Source organism: Athene noctua, chromosome 4 (genome assembly GCF_965140245.1).
Source record: "Athene noctua chromosome 4, bAthNoc1.hap1.1, whole genome shotgun sequence".
Lineage (NCBI taxonomy): Eukaryota > Metazoa > Chordata > Aves > Strigiformes > Strigidae > Athene > Athene noctua.
The window spans coordinates 8,008,833-8,033,727 of NC_134040.1; the positions used below are offsets into that span (position 1 = coordinate 8,008,833).

The 24,895-nt window shown below is 39.3% G+C and overlaps 1 protein-coding gene across 4 annotated transcripts in view; it reads right to left on the reverse strand.

Annotated features, from left to right (window-relative positions):
- CTBP1 (C-terminal binding protein 1) overlaps positions 1-24,895 on the reverse strand; it is a 247,211-nt gene that overhangs the window by 150,857 nt on the left and 71,459 nt on the right. The window contains exon 1 of one of the 4 annotated variants that reach the window (XM_074904356.1): positions 11,625-11,676. The exons of the other annotated variants lie outside the window; for them this stretch is intronic. Coding sequence (XP_074760457.1) covers positions 11,625-11,631 — 7 coding nt within the window. The 5' untranslated portion in view covers positions 11,632-11,676. Of the gene's footprint in view, positions 1-11,624; positions 11,677-24,895 lie in introns of those variants that run through there. 4 annotated transcript variants of the gene reach the window in all.

A 24,895-nucleotide genomic window follows, 5' to 3' on the forward strand; every position in this document is an offset into this window, starting at 1 on the left:
CCAGCCCCATGTTGTGCCCGAGCAGATTTCTGAGATACCTACAGGAAGCATAAAATGGGGTTGGAAGAGGAGGAGCAGTGGAGTTAAAGACTAAATTGAAGGCTTATTGATTTTTACTATTATGTTCCTCCAGAACGGTACTTTTTTTTTTTTTTCCGTAGTTTAATTTTCTGTCCCAAGAACAATAACTCATACATCTAAAAAGGCGCTCATTAATATTCTATGAGAATGCTTTTTTAGACTCAATACAACACAGCAATTATCATCCTTCTGTTAATACTTTAACAATACTAACAGACCCATTAACAGCTCCGCACAAGTACCAGAGGCGTTTTTAAGAAACAGAAGTTTAGGACTATTTATGTTTATTAAAGAAACCACAACAAAATTATAGAAGGTAATGAAGCCTGAGTGTAAAAAGTTACTGTAAACTGATGTGCAAATGGGCCACCAGACTACTCCTCCATTCTGAGGAATCTTCTTTTATAAGTCAAGTCAGTCTATGAGGATATAGGAAAAGTAATTTTTTTAAGTGAAGTTTGAAATTCAAGGGTAAATTCTCTTTTATGTTAAATATATAACGTAGGGCCTCAGCATATCCGTTACGTGTCCATGCCAATGAAATCACTGGGATGTTTAGAAAGGACTTCAGAAAGCTGGTAGGCAAATGAGGAGATATGTATCAGAAGAGAAAATACAAAGGCATCCATAAAAAATTCCGATGTGTGGTTTAAAAATGCTTCCAGATTGAAGCTGGAGAATGTTTATTCTAAGGTGGGTTGTATGATACCTCTTGGGAAAGAAAAAAAAAAAAAGAAAAGGAAACATTATTACAATGGGGGAGGGAAAAAAGGCAAAACGTTGACATGTTAAGCTTTATAAACCTTTTAATAAAAAACTACATAGGAAGAGTCATATTCTATTTTGAAAAAAAATATATACAACTTGCTAGAGCTCTTATTTTCCTACTGAAAGTAGAAACTGTGGAAGTTGCATTCCATTTTATTTACTAATGGGAAGCAAAGACTCAGGTTCTTCAGGAGCACGGATAATCAGCAGAAAAGGTAAACTGCTTTCACAGAATGAGCAAGCACATTCACTCCTGAACTCCTCCAGTGTCCACAGCTGCCACAGCAATATCAGGGTACAAATCCACAGCACATATTTGAGAAAACCAGCCCCAGACTCCAGGTTCCCTGGATCTGAGAGTGCTGGGCTGGGAAAAGCCTTCCAGGGAACTGAGAAAGCATCAATTGCCTATAATCCCCTTAAAGAGGTAAATGAAACTCAATCCTGAAACACATAGTGTTTCTTAGTCCCTCCCATTCCTATACTGTAAGGCTGGTTTTTAATTGTTTTCCTTTAATTAGATGAAACATTGGCCTAAAATTATATACACACAATCCTATTTATTTATATATGTATAAATCAAAATATCAATTTATTAAGGACCAGTCTGTATTTTTTTCATCTTGTACCTACCTTGACTACAAGCTGAAAATTTCCCTTTGCCTGGTTTTTACCTGTAGATGAAGTTATCCTTCCCATAAGGTCACCATAAAGCACCCACTTTATTCTGATTTTACCAAATCCCTTGCTCATAGGATTATGTACACTGTGTTTAAATTCAAGATGGTTTTTGCCCTTTTGTACTCAAATGAATCTTCTTCCGTTCTCCTGATACACACAATAAAAAGCGAATTTTTCAAGTTTGCAGTAAGACTTATTTTGGCGAGATCACTGCAACACCTCCTCATCGGTATTATTCTTGAATCCACTTTAGACAGTCATTAACAGTTTTCCATACACCTTTGTAAAAGCTCCCTAAAAATTTACTTTTATGAAGTGAATACTGAAGTGACAATATCCTAGTCACAACGCCTTCATGTCTGTTATTTAAAGTACTGTAGCATTACATCTGTATGCCAGTAATAAAAGGCTCATGATGTTTTTGCTCTATAGCATTTAAAATACCTGAGCCAAGAACAAGTCTAGCCTAGGTGTACCTTTTAAACCACACAAAGACAAAATAATTTATTACTATTTACATCGCTGTAAGTATTTTTGAGCTCCTATTTAGTTGGCCATAGTAGTAATGACTGCAGCAAGCTGGAACAGGTTTGCCATAGAACAGAACCCAGGGTAGCACTAAAAATAAAACCTGGGTGTCTTGAAGTCTGGGAAAAGTACAGTAATGCTACAAGGGATTCAGTGCAAATCTGCAGAAGATATTCCCTACACATACAGTACTTCTCATTTGTTAATTTAAATGGACAGATATTTACAGACAAAGAATAATCCAGAGCTTCTGCAGGTGTCTTTGTCGTTCCCATCACTCCCGTTCACCTTTCCCATCTGTTTAGTCTCATAGTTCATTCTTCTGGCCTCTACCATCTTTCTTTCCTTGGTTCAGGCTCAGGACAACTATTTCTCCCCATCCCGGCTATGCCCAACTTTTCTCCAGGCCCAAATGATGTGATGCAGAGGATGGCCAAAAACCCATCAGAGCAGGGTCTCAGCAAGCTCTCGTGACAGAAGCCTTCACCTCCTGTGTAACAAGCCAACCTTTTCCTGACATTTCTTTATGCTCTGAAATAATTGCAGCCTTTTTTTTTCTTTTTCCTGATCTATCCCATTATTTCTCTCTATTTTACATACTATCCGTTACTCTTCAGGGTTTTTCCTCTTCTATCGCTGTCATGGTCTTTAAGAGAGCCGAGGATGTTAAGTACTGCACATCTGTCATTTCAGCATTACGATTAGGAAGAAAATTCCAAAAATCCAGGTACCACCATAAAAATGGTAAATCGCCCCTTAGATTTTATCACTTTATCACTGCTCTTGTACCCTTCCCTAGATACCTGCTGCTGATCACCATCAGAGACAGGATATTGAATTAGACACGTTCGATCTGAATCAGTACGGCTGTTCTTACAGATTTACTGCTAAAACAAGTGTTTCCACCAGACCTAAGAAAAATCAGCAAGAAATAAAATTACAGACTCTTGCATTTTACAGGTAGCTTTGTTGTGTGGTAGTCCCCCATTTCATCAGCTACTTTTGTTAGACTACTATGCAAAGAAAGTTAATTCTGATGACGATTGGCACATACGTAAAGCACTTGGGTATTTTCTTTGACAGTGGTAGAAAACATTAAATGTAGGAAATACACTTAATGCACAAAATATTTTTCACCTGCTGAGAAAAATGGGTGAAAATGCTTTGAACATGATTTCGTTAAGAGCATCATCGTTATCAGCATAAGAAAGGAAAAACGATTTGTTAGGAAACATCCACCCTTTAAGACATTCCCTGTTGTTTTTCAATGTTATTTTCCCAGAGACACTGAGAACGGTTAGGTTTTGTGGTTTGGGTGGGGTGGGGGAGAAGGTTGTTGTTTTGGGAAAACCTACCAAAGCTTGCTTTGCTTGCTTTGTCCTGACCCTCAGCTACAGCAAGAAGCAGCTACCAGAAGATGTAACTTCAAAGGCCAGGTGCAGGAGAAATTGTCATTATTTGATCCACTAAATGTAGAATTTAAAAACTTTTTTTTTTTAAAAAAAAAGTGTTAAAACTTTAAAAAAGAAAAGATTCCAAGGAAATAGCCAAAGGTTTTGTCCATGGCAAAGACTCAAGTCCCACTGGCCAAACCCTTCCAACCATATGACCACCCTTGGGTTCCAAGTCCAAGTAAAACTCTACTCCTCCCCACCAGTCTTATCTTGCCAAATCCAGAGCAGGAGGAAAACCCCCAGAGGACCAGCATCCAAAGGACTGCCCGACACGCTCGCAGGCGGAGCACTGACACACGTGGCAGCGTTCCCAGGAGCCGGCTCCCGCCGTCGGTTGTTATGAAGGAACATACATAACACACACTTCTGTGCTCCAGTCAGAAATAGTTGGGGGCTCTGAACAATGACTCAATAATCACATTTCCTTCCCTGTATCATAAAATAAACACAGTCTTTGAGATAGACTATTTGGATTTATGTCCTTCCGAAAGAATTTAGTAATTTGAGGGGGAAAAAAATAAAGCCACAAGTAAAGTGCACAGGTTCAAAATGTGCAGTAAATACTTCTGAAAGCAATGTTCTCATCTGGGAGCACTGCAACAGATGTTTATCATGAGCTACTGCAACAGTTAATCTAACTGCGAGGCAGATTAACTCTTTGCCATTGGAAACAAGCCTTTTTTCCATGGGCAGCCTACAGAAAACAAGGGGATGTGCCAGAATTACCGACAATAACCAGTTAACTGAAGGAAGGGAGGGTGAGGGAGAGCCATAAAGCCCGACCAAATAAACCGATGTCTGGTCCAAAAGACTAAGATGAACAGGTGTATGTGTGGGTGGGAATGGGGGGAAAAAAATAAAGAAAAAACATTTAAACAAAGCCTCCACTGACATTCTGGTCTCTGAAGTGGGTACACACAAAATGAGCCAAACAATATTTTTGAACAATTCAGAAAATGATGGATTTTTTTTTTTATTTTATTTTTGGAGAGGATAGGAAATACGATTATTCATCTTGGTTTTCAAAGTGCAGTACCAATATATCATAGTAACAACTCAGAGTTTACGCTACTTAAACATAGTCTGAGTAAGAATGAAAATAGTAGGCACAAAACGACAATTAAACCATGGATCATTCAAACAGCAGTTCAACAGTTCAGAAACATTACAGTATTTGGAAATACTAAGAATTTTAAAGATTTAGCTTAGGTATTCACATAACAAATGGTGGTAGTCTTTTTTTTTTTTTAACTGAGTTAATTTAATGGTGGGGGTTTTAATTTTTATGTAACTAGTTGTAGTACCTACTTATGCGATCTGGTATTTACTCCTTAAAGATACACAGTCAAAACACCGTTTAAAGCATCATTATTTAAAGCTGAAGTCGCCATTTCTTAAGGGTTGCAAATCCCTGTTTGCAACCTTTTCTGAAGGCAAGTGAAGGGCTTGTAAGTCCCTGCCCAGAGCCATTCCTCTGCTCCTAATTTCACACACATTTAATTTTGGAAAATCCTTGCACATATACGGGTCCCATGAAAAGAGCGAGCAGTCCATCCCCTTTCACCATCCAAAAGAGATGAAGCAGAAGAGACAAGTGCACCATGTTCTCAATGCACCAGCTTGAGCATCACCTATAGCTCCCACATCCCTGGGACCGGGCAGCACCGTGACTGCACCAGGGTCTGTGTAAAACTGCTGGGAAGCAGAGCTGGTCTGAAGATTTACAGCCTTGTACAGCTTGAAAAGCTAAACACAATTTTCATCTGAGGCACATACCTTCCCCTTCATATTGCCAGCTGTGGTAACACGAGAGTAAGAGTCACAACTTCTGGAAACTTCAGTCTAAATTGCCTTCCTGACTAGAAGAAAATCTCAGCTTGTTGGTTGGTTTGTGTTGTGGGTTTTTTTTAAACACAGAGAAAAACACACGCCAATCTGTCAAGTGTAAAGACAACCTAAAGAGGGTTTGTTTATCTAATCGCTAAGCAGAACAATAAACGAATAAAAAGCTGTAGGAAGTCCTTTTGACTCTGCAGTATTTCTGCTGGTAACGCAGAACAAGTTTCGTTCTTGGTATTACTCCTCACCAACAAAAGCAATAGCAAACATTATCCGTCCTTTAATATTTGATGAAGAAATTGATGTCGCTTATTCAAGAAAATCTTTATAAATATTCCTCCAATTCTAAAAAGACCGATGACACGTGCTGGCAGTACCTCTACCCAGCCCATTCATTCCTATATTAAGGGCACCGGAGCTGCCACCCTGAATCAGTCTGTTGACTAAAATACAATGGTTTGCAGCTTGTTTTGTTTGGTTTTTTTTTTTTCTTTTCCCCCCTAGATATCAAACATCCTAACTGCTGAGAGGAAGGTTTTGTTTTCTAAACTTTTAGTATTCCAGAGAAATATACTGACATTACATTCTGCAAGTCTTGCCAAGAACGTCTTTTGTGTTCACAGCTTCAGTGTTGGTGATAAATTTTGAACATTAACAGTACAAAGTATGACTTAAATCAAAGCCTAAATCATAAATGTAAAAGTAATTTAATCTAGTGAACTGGAAACCTTGATTTAAATAATTTCATTTTGCAAATATAGTTCTCCTAAGGAACTATTTGCTTTCAATGGTTGCTAGTTCTCGCAGAGTAGTAAATAAACTACATGCATCTATTTAAACTGTTATGAAGCCTAATATACTCTAGATCTTTTTTTTTTACATTTTATCAAATAGACAATTTACTAGGCAATTATTTCTTTAATTATGATTCCTCAGCGTTTCAGAAATATTTAATAAGTCCTAAAGCACCTTTTATGATGATGATTATTCCCATTTTATAGAATGATAACCCAAAGAAGAGATAATTAACTAGTTCAGACTCTTCCCTTCACCAGATTAAACTGGCTCTAAGATAATATGATTGATCTCCACTGTAACAACTGCCTGTTGCACATCATCTTTCACTCTGACCTAGCAATCATAATAATTTGCAAATATCAGTAAGAGAACAATTAGCAGTAAAGCTTCAGGAGGCAGAAGCAGAAGGCTGGACTAAATATCTGCACAAGAAAGAACAAGGAGGTTTTTGCTGGATGGTTTCACCAAGATTTAACACTTGGTATTATTTTTACTTCATCTTCTAAAATTCTGATGTAAAGGTAACACATGACACAGTCTGCTGCTATTCTTCACAACACAGCCTGCTTTATGAACAGCCTCGATTATTTTGCCATGAATAATGATGGCAAAAATAGCAGCAAGCATTTAGATCACTTCCACAGCCCAACCAAATCGTCACACCAGACTTCTCAAGTTGTACAACCTCTAGTTTGAGTACTCATTTCTTAATATTACGCCTCAATATCTGCAGGATGTTGTGCCAAGAGCACTTACTGTGAATGTTTCAGAACAGTTTCCACGTACTGAATATTGCATATCCTGACATGACAGCTAGGTTGAGACCTTACACGTTACAGTTTCTGCCTCGAGGGACAGTGCCAGATGTGAGACATTTACTAGTCAAGATTGGTGATGTATGGAAAGTGAGAGAAGGGGTACGGTATTATTTTTAAGTTTTTTCAGTCTCTCACCACTGTGCCCATTTTTCACCAGCATGAAAAGCTACTTGTACCCCAAGTTGGTCCATGATGGGAAACTGCATCTTTCCTAAAGCACCTACTGACCTTTCCCCCCAAGTCATCCATTACTGAGGAGGAGCATCATTATCTCTCAAACTACTCCGTCCTCCTGTTGTTACCATAAAACGGACAGAAGCAAGACGGGGGGGGGGAAAAAAAATGTTAGCAAGACATTTTGGCCTACACTGTAAACTTGCCTTTGCTGTGACGCTTACAAAAATGTTACCAGTTAGACATTAATGACCATCTCTTGAGCTCTGCCAGAAAGGGCGAGAGGCAGAACGTCAAGTGCTGGAAGGAAATAAAACAGTAAAAGACACAAGTAGTGCACGACGAGACAAATTTGGTAGGTGTAACCCTATAAAATGCCAGCTCTTCCCTTCTGCCTGAAGCCCTAGCCTCTATCAAAGGGGTGACCACTAGTAGGTGTGTAGAGGAGGAGGGTCTCGAGGAGACAACCCATCACTTTGGTGATGAACCCCACAGCTTGCAAGGTCCAGCTGGATGCATCCATCTCATTGCAAGCCCTCATCTTCAGGAAATATGAGTGCTGTTCTCTCCAAAATAAATTGTAATGGTGTGTGCCAGACCCCAAACCTTACACCACCAGCGTGCCACCTGTGCCATACTTTTTGCCTACACACTAGCTCGGGAATTAGGGGGACAAGGAGAGATCACAGGGAGCAATAACAGGATGAGCCAGTTACAGATCAGCGACTTCGGCGCGGCCTAAGCAAGTCACTCTCCTAAAATGAAACTGAAAGGAAGTTTTATACTTAAAAATTTGTGCATTTCCTGCACAAGTTTTTCAACAATATCTATAAAACGAATCATTTCAGCGCCCAGGTTGCCCATGCACCGCGCAGGCTCCGGTCCGTCCTGCCCTGCCGTGATGCTTTAGACACGATGCTGCTGGTTTGCTAAGCCAGCGGGCTCCAACGGGAACGGCGGCCCCGAAAGGCAGATGTTGTGTAAATTCATATTTCATAAACACAGTTAATTGTGACAAGAGGGCTATAAAAATCCTTGTACCGCTTAAATTATTTCTCCACTTAGAGCAACTCCACCACCAGAAAATGTTACACATTGCACTACATACTGAACTGGCAGCGCTTGGTGATAACATTACAGCTCTATTAAATAACAGATAGAAAAATCACAGACATTTAAAAACTACAAATTAATTTTTTCTGCTGTCATTCAACATAACCTTTTAAAAACAAACACGCCATGCAATTGTCATTAGAAGTTTTCCAATCTAACACTGCATGTATTTAAATATGAAAATTATTATACTTTTGAAATAAACACTGCTGCTATCAGGGAAAAGTGCTACTATCAGCTGGATTGCTATTAAACAGAAACTACCACCTTAAGCAGTCAATGATCCGTCACACTTTACCAAGGAAATAGTTTCTCTCTATCCAATAAGGTCATGATAAAGGATAAAAACTAAAAAGTAGCAACAAAACAACTAAACGATACCTGTTAAAACTTCAGTCCTTTGATTCAGACACATAGCTAAAAGACAGGAAATTCAGAGACTCTTTTAAAATAAATTTATAATCTATGCACTTACTGTTGCTAACCCTTCAGTAATCTATGTTTAGCGATTCGCTGTATCCATATGAATCTTCTTGCATATACTGGAGTCTAGATTGTTATCCAACTCATATAATTAGGAAAAAAAAAAAACCAACCCAACTAATTGAGTTTTTCTAGCCTGATTTTTTTTTTGGTTGGTTATTTAGAAAAATATTTATTAAGAGTTTATTATCTATTTATATTTGGAAAAGATACTTTTTAGTAACATGTATCTCCTTTAGGTAATAGTCTACACCAACCAACATTTACTAATTTAAGAGTAAGAAACAGCAAGTTTTTCTTCAACTCTGTAGGGCCACTGGATCTGTATGTGGTACCAGATAAGTGATCCGGTACTGTCAAAACAGAAAGAAAAGACATCATCTGCTCTCTCACCTGTCTAGGTGAGAAAACAAGCAGGAGGCGTGGAGGGGTAATTCAGTCCTGCAGTACTCACATCATCTTTCATATTTCTGTTACCACCACAAGCAGGCAACGCCTGCCAGCCTGGCTGCCGTTTGTTTACACGCTATTAGAAATCAGAATTTGCTATTTAGGCTAAAGAAGTCTCAGTAGGTATCAATTAGGCACAGACATTATTCTGTTTACTCAGGATGCTCTGGAAAAAGTTTATAAAAAAAAATGAAAATTATGCATGCCATTATGTAATTAAATCAAAAGACAATAAAATGTACGCACAGATATTTCTACTTTCAAACAGTAGTTACTGAACTGTAGCCGGCTTCATTTTAAAAGTACACATCACTTGTATAAATAAATAATATTTAATTCATAATAAAAATATATGTAGCTATCTACATCACTCACATACTCAAGTATTCATAATCATTTGAATATAATACACCCTTAAATTCAATTTAAAGTCTCTGGATAGCTATTATTTTAGACTATCTCTGTGATTTGGGTAGATAATCACAAAACTGCAGGTATGCAGTTTTTTTCTAGGAGCTGACAAATCACCAGTGGTGTAACAGGTGCCATTTCCATTCTCCGTTATTTTTTACCCAGAGGATTACGCTGGCCCGGTCCCTCTCGGTGGCCAGACCGTCTGTGCACCCATGGGTGCACGGGTGAGAGGCAAGGACCGGTTAAGCTGCAGCAGCACAGATCCTCCAACCACTTGCCAAGCCCCAGACACACAGGGGTTGCTCCTGCTCGGTGGGGCCAGACTGAAATTCTTCCATTACTCCCCAGAAAAACCTTTACTGCTTCCTACGTCTTCAAGCTAGCAACAAAAATTATGAAGTTTTTAGGCCTAGCAACAGACCAGGACCCACAAGCATCCTTCTGCCTCTACGACTCCCAACAAGGGGTTAACAGCATCTAGAGCAAACTCGGGTGTAGATCGCACTGACTTCACTGAGAGCACCCCTGACTGTCACCCAAATTGCTATATAGGGCACCTTAAAGGTTCAGTGGTAATTTTAGTCAAAAGAAACATTCAGTCACTGCTTTTTAACCTGCTCGAAACAGGTATCGGTATCTAAAATTTCCACTGTTCCCTTATATCACAGAGATCAACATGTAAATATCCTACAATTTCAAGTACTGCCTCCAGCTGGGGATGCTACACAGTATATTTAAATTTCTAACTAACTACTAGATGGCACAGAAAGCGTGCAGCCCAATCGTAACCGCAACGTTACTCGGAGAAAATTACACGGAGGAAAGTTGCAAAATCTGTCAGGAGATTTTTCTGTCTTAAAACGTATCTCAATCAGAAATAACTTTTGCCATGAAAACCACTAGGAAACTTGGAACTTAAAAAAGGGGATACAGTTTTAATATTTGATGACATATAGAGAAGAAATATAATAAATACAGTTGACTCTGAAACGCCTCATGAAAAAGAGATGAGATTTGACATGTTACGAAATAATACAGAGCCAAATTTGTCCTTGAACCACAGAGCAGATTTACAAGACAAGATGAAAATGGAGGGCATTTAACTTCACATTTGTTATTTTAAATTTAAACCAAACAAAATACGTTCAGATAAGCGCATGTAATCACGTCAGTTTCCAATTAGCTAAAATTTCAGGCTGATGGGGAAACATTAACTTAATAAGTAGCGAATCTACAGAAATAACTAATGGGAAGGATCCAGGGATCTGACGACAGCCTGAGCCCATTCTGCCTTACTTTCTGCAATTCCAACACACGCAAACCTCAATTTTAAAACTGGAGAAACCCGCAGCGCAAACTCTGCGTTCAGAAAGTTAATTTTAGCCCATCGCCGCCCCAACCTGCGCAGCATCAGCAGAAGCAGCAGGAGGCTACGCAGCACCTGGAAACCGCCTCCGCTCTCCCCGCGCCGTGCCAGCGGAACGCGGCGCAGGGTTGCGCCAGGCAGCGCGGATAACCGCAGGCATTTTAAATAAAACCATTAGCCGGAGCTGTGCTGGGGGCACCTGGCGTGCTGAGCCCGTCCCGGCGGCGCTGGCTGGGCAAACTTCTGCTGAAGAACCGGCCCCCGACACCCGCACCACCACCCCCCGCCCGCAGGCCCACGCACAAAGAGCCCCTCGCCCCGCAAAACCGCCCCGCAGGCAGGAACGGAGGGGGCGCGCTGGCAGGCGGAGCCTGGGCGCAGGACGCGGCCATCCCCGGCCCCCCCCACACCCCCTCCGCTTCCTCCAACCCCGCACCGCTGCGCGCTGGCGCAGCCCGGGAGCGCAAGCACCTCACCCCAACGCGCCGCGGGAAGGGCGGGCAGAGAAAAATAATGCAATTATTATTAGAAAAAAGAAAAAAAAAATAAAATAAATCAGCGGGTTCGGCCCCAGGACGATGAGCAGGGCCGGGTCTGCCGCCCGCCCGCCCGCCGCAGGCGGTGGGGCCAGGGAGCCCCCCCGCCCCGAGCACCCACCTTGCATCCCCGCCGCCCGCTCCCCGCCGCGATCCTCCGCCGCTGAAAATACGGGGCAGGCGGGCGCGACCAATCGGGGCGGAGGAGCCGCCCGGCGCAGCCAATGGCGGCCCGCGCCGCCCGCCCCGCGCGGCGCCTTACGCGGCCGGCGGGGGGAGGGGAGCGGCGCGGAGCGGCGCGGAGCTGCGAGACCCCGGCCCGGCCCTCTCCCCCCGCCCTCTTTTTTCCTCTATTTATTTTTTACCTCCCCTCCCTTTTTTTTTTTGTTCTCTCCTTTTACCCCTTTTTCTTCTTTTTTCTCTCTTCCTTTTTTTTTTTCCTTCCCCCTTTCCTCCTTTTTTTTTTTTTTTTCTTTTTTTTCCCCCCCAGATCTTTTACATAGCGCCCCCACACACACCGTACATTATACAGACCAACAACTTCAGGAACCTGTTGTGGTGTGAAAGGAGGCCCCTGCCTACATCAACACAGATGGAGAGTAAGCACCAGAGAGAGTAATATTTGAGAGAATCTAGACAAATGAGGGGATGAAAAACCCTACAACTACTCCAGCTAAAATCTGAGGCGCAGAAGAGTGTCTGTTCAGCCGCTGGTTTTTAATAACACGATACACAAACTCCGCGCATGACTGGAACAAGCTCCTAGGGTGCTGAACTCAGCCTTTAAAAATACCAAAATGAAACCAGCAGATGTTTTAAGCACACCACCACTTCAGCACGCAAAGCTTTACACTGTATCACCACTGCGACATTATTAGCAAAGTAAACTTCCTTGCTAAGTCCAACGATTTCGAAAATAAATATCTGCTTTGCTACAAAAAAAAAAAAAAGTGAATGCATGGTCTTTATTTTTTAAAAAAATGAAAATCATTAACATTTGTTCATAAAGGTAATTTTTTCAATCAAAAAAACTCATGACTGCTACCTATTACAACAGAAAACTACCAACTGTACAAGAGGCAATAAAAAAAGCTCAGAATTTTCTTGTTTTTCCAGTCCAGTGACACTAATAATTCTTAAGTTCAGAGTGAACTGAAATAGTGAGAAAATCTGCGCTTCCCATTTCTAACGCTGTGCTCTTTCTGACCCCATCCCCAGCATTTAAAATCACTAAATCGCATTTGCTGAAAGCCCTTGCCCGAACAGGCCATGTTATTAATTTGTTCATAGCGTTTGGCTAATACAGGATAATACATGCCATGAAGTGATCAACCTGATACCAAACCAAGTCTTGATGATAATTTACAGGAGAAAGCTTTTCTTCTGCAGATCAAGAAAGGCTTATTTCTAAGGTGCCCCAAGAGCCAAGAACTCTGTGGTGCTACAAACTGCTGACAGGCAACCAATAACTGTGACAAATTATACATTCATGGCATCTGCAACAATCGATAAACTGACTCACCAAATTAATAAAATATAGATCACAAAGCATACATTTTTATTAAAGAATAATTTCATGATAACCAAGTAATGTGGATGCTTCCAAGCATAAGATTAAATTACATGCTGAGCAAATCTGGCATTTTGTGATAAACTGCAAAAATAGTCTTTGCAACAGCAACTGAGGAAGAACATTGCTGACATAGTCTATAAACATGTTTTATAAAGCATAACCAAAAGTAACAACAACAAAAAAAAAATCGTTGAAGTGGTGGTTAGAGAATTCACTACCATTATCTGTAATAATTACTTTCTAGGCTTCTCCTTGCTTTGTAATTTATTCCTTCAAATACGTTGCTGATTTTGGTGTTAAAAGTAATAAAAACAGATTACCTACATGGGGGAATATTTACACCAAATTAACTCCTTCACTAGTTAGACTTCAACAGTCGTCATTATTGGAGCACACAAAGATTTCTAGTGCATTTAGGATGACGGAAAATTTACTGAAATACACAAGGCAAGTGTCTTTTTTTCTACCTGATAGATGGACACCGCTTATCAAAGTTTTGTGCCTGCTGAGTAACTTTTAAGTATTTGTCTGAATTTAGGAATACAATGAATCCCACTGGACTTGAACATCTGAAGTTATACAGGTGGTAAAATATTTTCCTGCATGGATACTTTCCACTACTGAGAAATGCATCAGGAAGAGCTTTTCCAACCTCACGTAAAGGTATCAGAGAAGTGATTTCTTCCCCGGGGAGGAAGACGGAGCATCTCTTACAGCAAAGGCTTACTTCTGGGAAGCACGCACTTAGGCGCATCCTCAGCCTCCATTATCCTGACTAGGTTATTGCTATACAGCTTTGAAATACGTCCTAAACGAAGAATTTGAAATCCTGAGATCCCGTTCATTAAAGTTTACAATTATGAGTTCCTGAAACTCCTTAGTACTCGGTCTCTGCAGGCGAACTACGCCATACCAACAGCATTAGAAGGCTGTCCTAAAATTAGTTTTAATCCTCTATAATGCCAGATATGTGGGGCTCTCGGGCAGTCTTCACATGATGGAAGTCTTGTCGGATCTTCCAAATATTTCTTTTATAGTAAAACATCCAGCATTTCCTGGAAGCACGCTTTCATATTTGCAGTGAGTCAGTGGGTATTTTTCATTGATAACATTTAGCCACTTTCTGAACTTCCATGGATTTCCTAGCTAAACTTCCTTCTTTCTAGCTAAAAAATAATGGAATCTTAATTCTGAAATGCCGTCATGTAACAAAAAACAAATAGAGCCTAAGTAATATAAAAACAATATTTGTTTATACTAGATCCATCATGGATTGAATTCCTTTTTTAAACAAATAACATTTAATAATACATTAAACAAGTAAACAGGAACATATTTAAAGTTATACTTCCATCAGCTCTTTCTCATGACATTGATATTCTCAAAGGCCATACCCACATGTCAATCTAATCATTTACAGAACATTGTTACGTTAATAAACAGACATAGCTCCTTAAAAATAGCTCACTACTTAAATAAGCTGCTGTCTTCCCTAACTACAGCAACCTAGATCAGTTTTAGAAAATTAAAAAAAAAAAGTCTATTCTCCATCATAGTATTAGCAACCAAATTATTATAAAATGTTTCTTTCTTTCAGAATTAAATACTTTTATTTGGAAAATATACCCATATATTCCCTCTTACAAACCACCACTTATTTCAATATTTTACAAGTTTTCTGCATGGTGATCATTTCATTTACTAAGAAAATACCCACATGGCTATGAATCTTTGCAGTCACCGAAACGTGACTACAGATCGCAGCAATGCATATTTTAGAGAAGCAGCAAACAGGACCAGCTTCAGAATTACACCCACTACCCTCAAGATAAGATGAGGTGATAGCGTTTTCTCTTGCCATAAATTACCACTCCCTCCCATCAGCAATTATTTAACTTTCAAAAATAGCTGCAATGCACACAAATTATAAGCTATAATTACGCAAATTCGTCCCCGATATTAAAACTGCATACATGCATATACGTATACCTACTTAGCCTATTCTAAAATGTATCTGCGTGCATATTGCTAAGTATTATAATCAAATATACCAGGATGTCTTTACCTTATCACCCGGAATGACAATGCTTCTGTCCTAAATATCTGTCAGCCATTCCAGTGGTCAAAAAATGGCCACTACTGCTTTTTATGTGGATGGTACCAGTTACAGGATTCTGATGCATTTTCCTCTAATCAGCCTTCCTCCTTCTCAGACAAGAGTGCAGAGACCTAAGTTCACAGGAGTCAAAAGGAGCACCAGCCAAGCTCCCAGAGAAAGAGGGGAAAAAGGAAGAAAGAAAAAAAAAAAAAAAATATATATATATATATCACTGAATGCAACACTGAAGCTACATGAGGTTCAGAAGTCCATATTGTGAAAATATCTGAAGGCTGGAAATATTAGAAAAACTGTACATAGCTGGCCTGTTCTTAACTGCTGTTGGATACAGGACATTGGGCTAGATGGTGCTTATGGTCTGAATCAGTTCAATAACCGTTTTATGAAGTACTTCAAGACCAAGTTGCCTCATTCTTTTCTTGGAAACTGGAATTACCGAATACCTTAATTCACTCAGTGAAAAGCAAATTAAAATTTGACTACTCCAGCACTACTGTTCTGACTCAAAGCAAGTACCTTTCACTTACACTTTGCCAGAGGTCTTGGTTTCTCCACTGTTTCTCCAAAGAACCAACGTTTCTGTTAAATCTCTGTCATGCTGTGAAGTGCTGCCTCTCAAACAGATAGCTGCATTTCTCTTGTTCATCCTACTATCCAGATAGTCATCACGGACACAGGATAACACTGCAGATCTTTAACAGAAGCACTGCTTTAAGGGCATAGTTTTAACTCCCGTGGCTCTTCAGAACCTCTGGTCCTACCCACATGCTTTACATTCGCCTGTTGGGTGAAGGAGCGGAGGTTATACGGGAGGTAGCGCCATGGGCATGTTCAGGGCAGGGACTAGGCAACCTCTGTATTCTCAGTGATCTGAACATTTCTTTTACTCACTTATTAAAATGTCACAGCATTCATTATGAAGTGAACATTATACAACAATGTACTCAGATTATTTTTTTTTTAATTTAAGCATTTTTTATTATTCTTTGCACTCTTATAGGGCTTAAAAATCTCATGTTTCCAGAGATCTAGGTTCTGCACAGAAACTTAGCGAAAAGATGGGAACCCAATACAGTTGTCTTCTTCCATGCTGGTTATCAATGGTGATAGAATATAATGCTACAATAAAAAGCTTCGATACTTTCTGATTTAAAGCACAAGAATAAATGCTATTTTTAAAATCAAAATCTGTTATAATGATGGGGTTGGGGTTTGGGGTGGGTTTTTTTTGGAAGAGTAAAGATTTTTTTTTTTTTTAAACTTACAGTGAAAATGCTGAATATTGTACAGGCACATTCACATCATTTTGCAAAACTGTCAACACCAGATATACGCTTCCTTCTTTGAACTATCTGCCTGTGTTGCAACCCTCATCTAATTCTGAAAATATTTTGGTAAACATAGCTGATGTTTCATGGGTGTAATTTTGAGACCATAAGGAATTTAAGAAAACAGTTGATACTGCACTAAAATCTAAAATAGGCTTTTAAGAATTTATCAGCATTCTCAGATCAGTAACTAAAATGATAACCATCTAGAAATGAGCATCTGTAAACCATCTATTCCCTCCTAAATTTTCCTCCCTGGAATTTTGCTCTGTAACTTTTGAGCTCCTTTTGAAGGATATTTGCACAGTCTATTGTGGTGACATATTTAATACATTAGGTAAATATATCCTTCGCTTAACATTACACATTTAGCCTACATACCAAGGTACTTGTGTCGCTACATTTATCACAACAGGCTTTTACTCCAAGAGCAGATTGTCTCAGCTATAGTTGTGAACATCCACACTTTTCCCAGGTAAAGAAAATAGTTTGAATAAAGCATTAAGAGTGCTACTGGTGTAACACATTTCTTAGAAGCACAGGTCTGAGAAGGATTTCCCTTGGGATGTTGTAGGAGCTATGCAAAATACTTCCTTTCATAAATGTGAACATCCTTATTAAGGAAATCCCTGCACTTTTTTTTTGACAACCCTCTCCTTGGAAAGCTGTGGTGGATTTTGGGTGCTCTGCCCATCAGGACCCTCAATTCATGCCGCATTTATTGGTACCATTTTTTTCTTCTGCAGCCATTTGCTTTCAGTTCTTTTAGTTTTCCTCCATAATGTGTATCTCTCTAAGGATGAATACTCTATACTACTCATATCTCCCTCTTACATGATAGTCTCTTCACCTCACTCGTTAAACTGTTCAGAAATTATGAAGTCACACTGATAGAGCGGAAAATTCTGTTCATTTTTTTTTATGCATATCACAGGGACTGCTAAAGCACATCCCATGATCATCCAAGTACTATTTATCCATAATGAGGACCTTGTTGCAAGTTCCTGTTTTATAAGACTCTGCTTTTACTCACTCAAAAGATATGACCTTCGATTTCACATTTTGAATTTGATTCCACTTCTATTAGCCCAGTTTTCAATGTCATCTCAGTTATTTCTGTACAATATCCTGATTCTCTCCTATATTTAGGATGCCTTCCAATTTTGTCATTAGCACAGCCCCTCTACTGATGCCAGGTGATCCATATTAAGAAAGTCAGGCTCAGTACTCCACTGGTAACTTCTCTTGCACACCACAACTTTTAGAGAAACATTATTTCATTTCAAGTAACACCTGCCACTGAATTTACGCAGGAAGAAGTAATTCTTCTTTACTTGAGTTTTCCAGCTGAAACCACTCCGCTCGCTTTCTGGTTCGTATTTAGGCTAAAAATTAAGATACATAAAATGAAATTGTGCCTACAGCTGCTTACACAAGGACCACGTCTGGCCTCCGCAACATCATTATTCAGCAGATGGTCGTGAGTAACATGTTCTGGCTCAAGGTCCTTAACAACACTGGGTGCCTACTGAGGAATCGGCCTCTGTGGTTGCAGTCGCACTCTCACACTTTGTGGATGCTTTACTCCAACACCAAGGTCTCACTGACCTTGAAGAGGCAGACAAAAACTAAACCTTAGCTGGTTTCTTCACTTCTGGTAGCTCATAAGGTAGAAGGCTATAATTCTTGGTAGCAGTATATACTAGTTTTTATGAGTCTTGAATTAATTCACAATAAGCTCCTTAATGTTCTATAAAATACACAACATTTGTAAGTGCTGAGGGCTGAGCTGAAGTTTTTTTTGGGAACAAGAGATAATGTCTGGATTTTGAAAGATGGTGGTGGTTTAGAAAGGAAGAGTGAAGACTCCCCCAGGAAGGAGCGAGAGGCTGCCCTGCACACTCACACAGATGTCTTCAGCATGCCAGAGGTCTTCAGAACCTCTTAAAAAAAAATAAAAATGGCTCTGCCAAGAAAAATAAGTAGGTTTAACCATTTTTAGAAGCACTGCCAATACCAAGGCATCAAACTAGAGTCTTTGCCTGTACCTGTCTCCCTATCCCTAGAACGATCAAACACTTCCGTTAAATCACACAGAATTGTTAGAGCAGTTCAAGACTGCCCCAGAGGCACTGCACCCAAAAGCAGCAGGTCTTCAGGCAGTCACGGCAGGATCAACCCACTGCCTCTCCTAAGGGGAAGATCCTCGGCTTGAGCAGGCCAGCATGCATATGTACTCATCGCCAAAAGGGTGATATTTCCGCAGAGAGATGTCAGGTAGCTGTAGGACCTCTGCTGAGGTGTGTTCAACAAAACTCTGTATTTTAATTACACAATTACACAGAACTCAAGGACCCTGCTCTGCTCTTCAGTTGTGCAGACACAACCCCCTTTCCTGGCACAATCTACTTCAGCAGTTAAATTCTGAAGCCATGTGCAGGGCAAGAAGATTTTTCCTAAACCCCTCCAACAACATCAGTAACAGTTATGAACTTCAGTTAGCTCTGTGCTCATTAAATCACAGCTGTCTCCCCTTGATGTAGTATTAGATCAGACATCACTAAAATTGCCTGTGTGTGTATGTATACAAATACGCTTCTGCCTTTGTTCTGCAAAACAAACTCTTAACAGAAAGCTGTTTATATTAAAACTAAGTAGAATTAAATGTAAATTAACAGTTAATAATAGTCTTAAGATAACATTTCAGATCTATCATAATCCCATAACAAACTGTCTGCAGCACTGACATTGTTTTGGTTTCAGCTATTGTTTTGACTCAGAGAGAAACTACCAGTTGATTAAAAAACCTGAGTGATCTTAAGCATTAACATCTCAATTGAAAATGCTCCTGAGCTTCCCTATTTACTCGAAAGGATGTCAACACACCTCATTTCACTTGCCTACCTGCTCATTGCAGCTCTGCATGTGGGGTTTTTCATATATATTTATTAATTGGTGCTGCTTTAACAAAAGCAGGTGGACTTTTTTCCTACTCGTCTAGTCCTTCATAAACTCTCTGGATCACAGATAACACAGAACCTATTTAGCCTACCTGGACAATTCTATGCAATTTGGATAATATAAATTTATTTTTCAATGAAAGGGATATGGTTTTTTTCAAAGCTGTCGGAAATACAGAAAACAATCCACTAACTGAAGATACAAAACTAGGTGAAATATGCAATAATTAACATCCTTCATTGCATTTTGCACTCACATTCTCACTAGAGTGAGACTTTGTGCAGCCCATCTTGCAACATGAGTAAGAATAGAGCGGTTTTGATGGGTAAATGAGAAACAACAGCTTAAAATTTATTTTTAAGATTGTCTGTTCCTATGTGCCTTTTTGGAAGAGTTTAATAGCCTTCAGAAGCTCTAAAAATGGTTCTACCAAAAAAAAATAAATAAATAGGCTTAACCATTTTTAGAAGCTCTGGCAATACTAAGGCTTCAAACCAGAGTGTTTGCCTGTACTTGATGCTTCTTTCTGGGAAGACCTCTGTAATTCTACAAAAAGCAGCAACTTGTACTGTAACAAAGACTGAACTCTACCATACCCTGAAGCATCCAATTACAGGTCTTTGCTAAAATGTATTGAAGCACGAATTCATTTCAGTTTACCAACATACTTCAGGTCCAAGTGCATTTCTATCTGAATTTACTTTTAGCTTGTAGGAGCACTGAATGATGTACCACATCCCCTAAATTCTATATGCTATGTAATAAGCATTTTACTACCTTTGGAGAAGGAGGTAAAGCTCAACAGGTAGCTGTATTCACCTTTTTACACCATTAATCTAATGAGAAGGTGGCAGATGAAGCTGGAGTGGGTTATAAACGTCCTCCGGAGCATTCTGCAGTACAGCACACATGGTCCAGGTCACTTGCAATAACAGGAGTGTGCATCCTTACTCCTTCTGCAAAAGACAACGCTACTAGAATCAACTGCTCACAAAGGACCCAGTATGTTATTTATCAGTAAAGTAACACTCCTACAGGGACTGTAGTGACTGGGTGAATTCATATGTATTTCACGTGGACTGTATGTGTGTGGCCTATATATTGCCCTATGGTCAGGCTTAAACACTTTAAAGTTATCAGCTAAAAGGTGTTTTGTACACTCTTTTGGGACAACGGAAAAAAAATGGGAGCGTTTTAACTTAAACCTGGCTGTAAATCCCCACTCCTGACTCACGTCTCCTTCTCAACCACCTGAATGAACCTGTGATTGATGGATGAGGAAGAGCAGCTTCCATTGTGTCCCAAAGACCTTCATACAGGACTTACAACACTTGCATTATTTGAACAATGCTACTTTTTATTTAATCACAGAAGAAAAACTCTATTGAGTTTAAAAAAAGAAAAACGGGAGTACTTTACAAGGCAGAAAAGATCGCTGCAGCAATCCTTGGCATGGACAACACTTAACAAGGGCTGAAAAGCAACAGCTATTCAAAGAGTCAACTAGTTTCATCTTGTTTGAACTAGAAACTCCCTACAAGAACTAAGCAAATATATCCTTTCAATCCTTTCAATAACCCAAACCCTTGACGCCAAAGTAACAAAACAAACAAATATGTTCAACAGTACATACTTGTCATTTTGTAGCATCTCATAACTGTGGCACCTAGAATTTTCTGAGTAACACTAGGAAGTATTATTATTGTTTTGCACCAGTGAAGAAGCTAGAAGAAATATTTTACTCCCATGAGAAGGTCCAAATCACTTGCCTCAGTCTCCACATGTACAAACTTCACAGGATATATATACATAACTAAATGCCATACACAGCCATTTAAACAGCCATTTAACCATAGTACGTGTTGAATATGTTACAATAAGCAGAAGTCATTAAAAAAAAAGATTTAACAATAAGACATGCATAAAATTAAAAAGGTAAAGGATTGATTAATGAAAAGTAGCAAGATGATGATGCAAAAATAAAAATTAATCTTCACTGAAATAACTTCAATTTTGTGCAGAAAAAGCTTTGCAGACCACCATACAGTATGGAGGCCTTCCAAGACTGACATTCACAGTACCTCAGTAGGAAATTTGTTCTTCTCCCTTCTCTTAAATCCAGCACTAACATACCTCCTAGTATAAATACTTCAAACATTCAAAAGCAATAGTAGTATTGACATCACTAGGATTATAGGATAGAATTAATATACAAAAATGGATTTTTATTTCTGTTACAAATATTGTGCCTAAATTATTTCTGAATGGTGTCTATAAAGACTGAACTTAAGTCTTTTATTTTTAAAAAAGGTGCAATGGGTAAAATAAGAAAAAATTGGCATATCACAATATTTCAGACATGAGATATCACTATAGTGACATGTCATTTGATATATAAGATCAGATAAATCAAAATTAAGAGACACTAAAAAATGTCAAAGTTAAGATAAGATATCCCCCTTATTTCTATCAAACTATTTTTAATCAAGTTCTCTTTTTAATATTGTTTATTTATTCTGTTTGTTGAGCACAAAAAACCCTACAGGGCAACTGAGTCACTGAAACTTTCCCCTGTGCATCTGTGATGTGACAGGATACACAACGGAGATAGCCGTGTGGCCAGGACTTTTATCCCATATAGGCAACCAAAGACAACATGTCTCCATTTCAGCTGGAAGTATTTTATGGATTTATCAACTTTTATCACCTCAACTGCCTTGCCAAAATTTTTATTATCTCAAGCTCAGAAAATATATTACAGTTTTCATTCATACATTGAATATCTAACAGGCCTACATGATACACCAACCTGGCACTGCCTAAAAAGCAGCATGACCAGCAGGTTGAGGGAGGTGATTCTCCCCCTCTGCCCTCGTGAGATCCTACCTCGAGTACTCCATCCAGCTCCGGGATCCCCAACATCAGAACGGCACGGACATACTGGAGTGAGTCCAGAGGAAGCCACGAAGATGCTCAGGGGGCTGGAGCACCCCCCTGTGAGGACAGGCTAAGAGAGCTGGGGTTGTTCAGCCTGGAGAAGAGAAGGCTCTGGGGAGACCTTACAGCAGCCTTCCAGTACTTAAAGGGGGCTATGGGAAAGATGGGGAAGAACTCTTGATCAGGAGGTGTAGGGATAGGATTAGGAGTAATGGTTTTAAACGGAAAGAGGGTAGATTTAGATTAAATACAAGAAAAGTTCTTCACTGTGAGGGGGGTGAGGCCCTGGAACAGGTTGCACAGAGAAGTTGCAGCTGCCCCGTCCCTGGCAGGGTTCAAGGCCAGGTTGTACGGGGCAACCTGGTCTGGAGAAAGGTGTCCCTGCCCGTGGCTGGAACTAGATGATCTTTAGGGTCCGTTCCAACCCAAGCCATTCTACAATTTCTGATTTACAATGTACCGGCAGATTTCACATTATTTTAAAAGCTAACTGGTTATTTGTGAAAATAGGTTTTGTTGAAAACAAAATTATAAGTGTGCAATTTTGTCTTCTAATTATATTACTTCCTTTAATCTGTTATATATTACATATTTGTTATATTGTTCATACAACAGTGGATTTGCCATTTCTGGAAAAACACGTATCTTCTTTCATTTCATGATATTACATTGAGATATACTGTCTCTGTGCAAGTGCATGTCTACATACAAGTAGAAAACCACGCTGCTACCAGGTTTTAATGTAAAGGTTAAGACACATTTGGTCTCAAAATCATTCTATTAAACTTTTTTTTCCCCTGATTAATGGTTAACTGGCAATAAGTTTGCACTTTTTTAGTGATATTTACTGCACATTACAAGCACCGTGCTGAGAAGCACATATGTAATAAGGTTTATTTCTATTTTCATGCTACTCCGTGCCAAAAAAGCACGGTGAAACCCATCTGTTATATTTCCTGGCTGAGGTTACACAAGAAAAGGAGGCTCTACACAGCACTCTATCATTGCAAATGGTATTGGTTAAAGCAGAGTTTGGAGATGGAATACAAAGTGCTTATTCAGAGCAGGCTTTCTGCTTCATTGATATACCCAGATGAAAATATCTATAAAATATAACACACACAGAAGAAATAATGACCAGGAGACATGCAGCTCTGGAATCTGGTCAGGCAGGTGCCTGAGTTAAGGACCTAAGTAGAGGCTGAATCTTCAGAGAATTGTTTCTGTATATTTGTCCACATGTAACTTAAAATATGCAAATTTTTTGTACCAATGTTTTTCATTTTGTGCCAATTTTATAAATGAAGTATCCACCTGAAAAACTGAAGTATATTTGGGATGACTTGTTTTTGTACCTTGTACAAGTGATGCAAGTGCTCTGATAGGGCACGCACACTGCTTTTTTTTTTTTTGATTTCTCAAGGAAAATAAATACTGTCCTCTTTCTTTGCAGATGGCATTCCTTTGTAATGTTTTAACTGTACTGACTTCCTCGTTCAAGACATGAGAAATGTTCATCCTTTTATCTGTCAAGCAAACTGATGCAACACATAATTCAATGTTACTTTAGTGTGTGAAGGAGCATAAATAATCAGGATGTTGGTAAAATCAGTTGAGATGATGCAAATGGATTCTGATACAAGGAGGAAGAAAGGCCACCAAAATATCAGACTTAAAGGGAAACAATACTTGATACATGACTTATTTTGAAGGGAACAGGGACAGGCAGAATGGCTGTATGTTGACTACATGAGGAAAGTATTTTAAAAATGGAAAAATTTTAGTATTTAGGAAAGCAAGGGTATATAAACTATAACTGAAACATGGAATTGTCAACCACAGAAAAGACAGAGATCCGAATGAAAATTAAAGTACAGAATAATTGTAGGCAATATCATCACAACATACATGGGTTGAAATTAAAATATAAAGCAATTCAAGTACTTCATGCCAAATTTTAAAAAATTGTTTGCAGTGTGGATACAAATATCAACATGATTGCAAAACCTAGGTTTGGGCATAAGCACACAACATATTTTTCCTCAACTCCTCTTTGAAAAGTAAGCACACATACTGCTTTTAAGAAGTGTTGCTTTCAGAGCTCCAGAAAGTAAAGTTCTCAATACTAAATAGAGCACAGTCAAGAGCCTAAGATACACTTGGGCTCCTTAATGCACTCCGGCGCAGGAGTAAGGAATAATTATTGTGAAGATACAGTAACAGCCAACAGGGTAGCTTTCAAGAATAACTCCTCCTCCATCTGAAGTTGAGATCCAAAGTTGTTCTGAGCCCTTCTTAGGCTCTGATCCTTCCTACCACCTAAAAAACCTAAATGAGCTACCTCTCAAGCTAGAATTTCCTTTACATTTGACTGGAAATGATAGAAACTTCCAGATCGTATATAGCCTACCTTTCTTCTTCCACTCGTTAGCAACCTAGTTTAACTGTGGTCATCACATCACTGCTAAATTCAG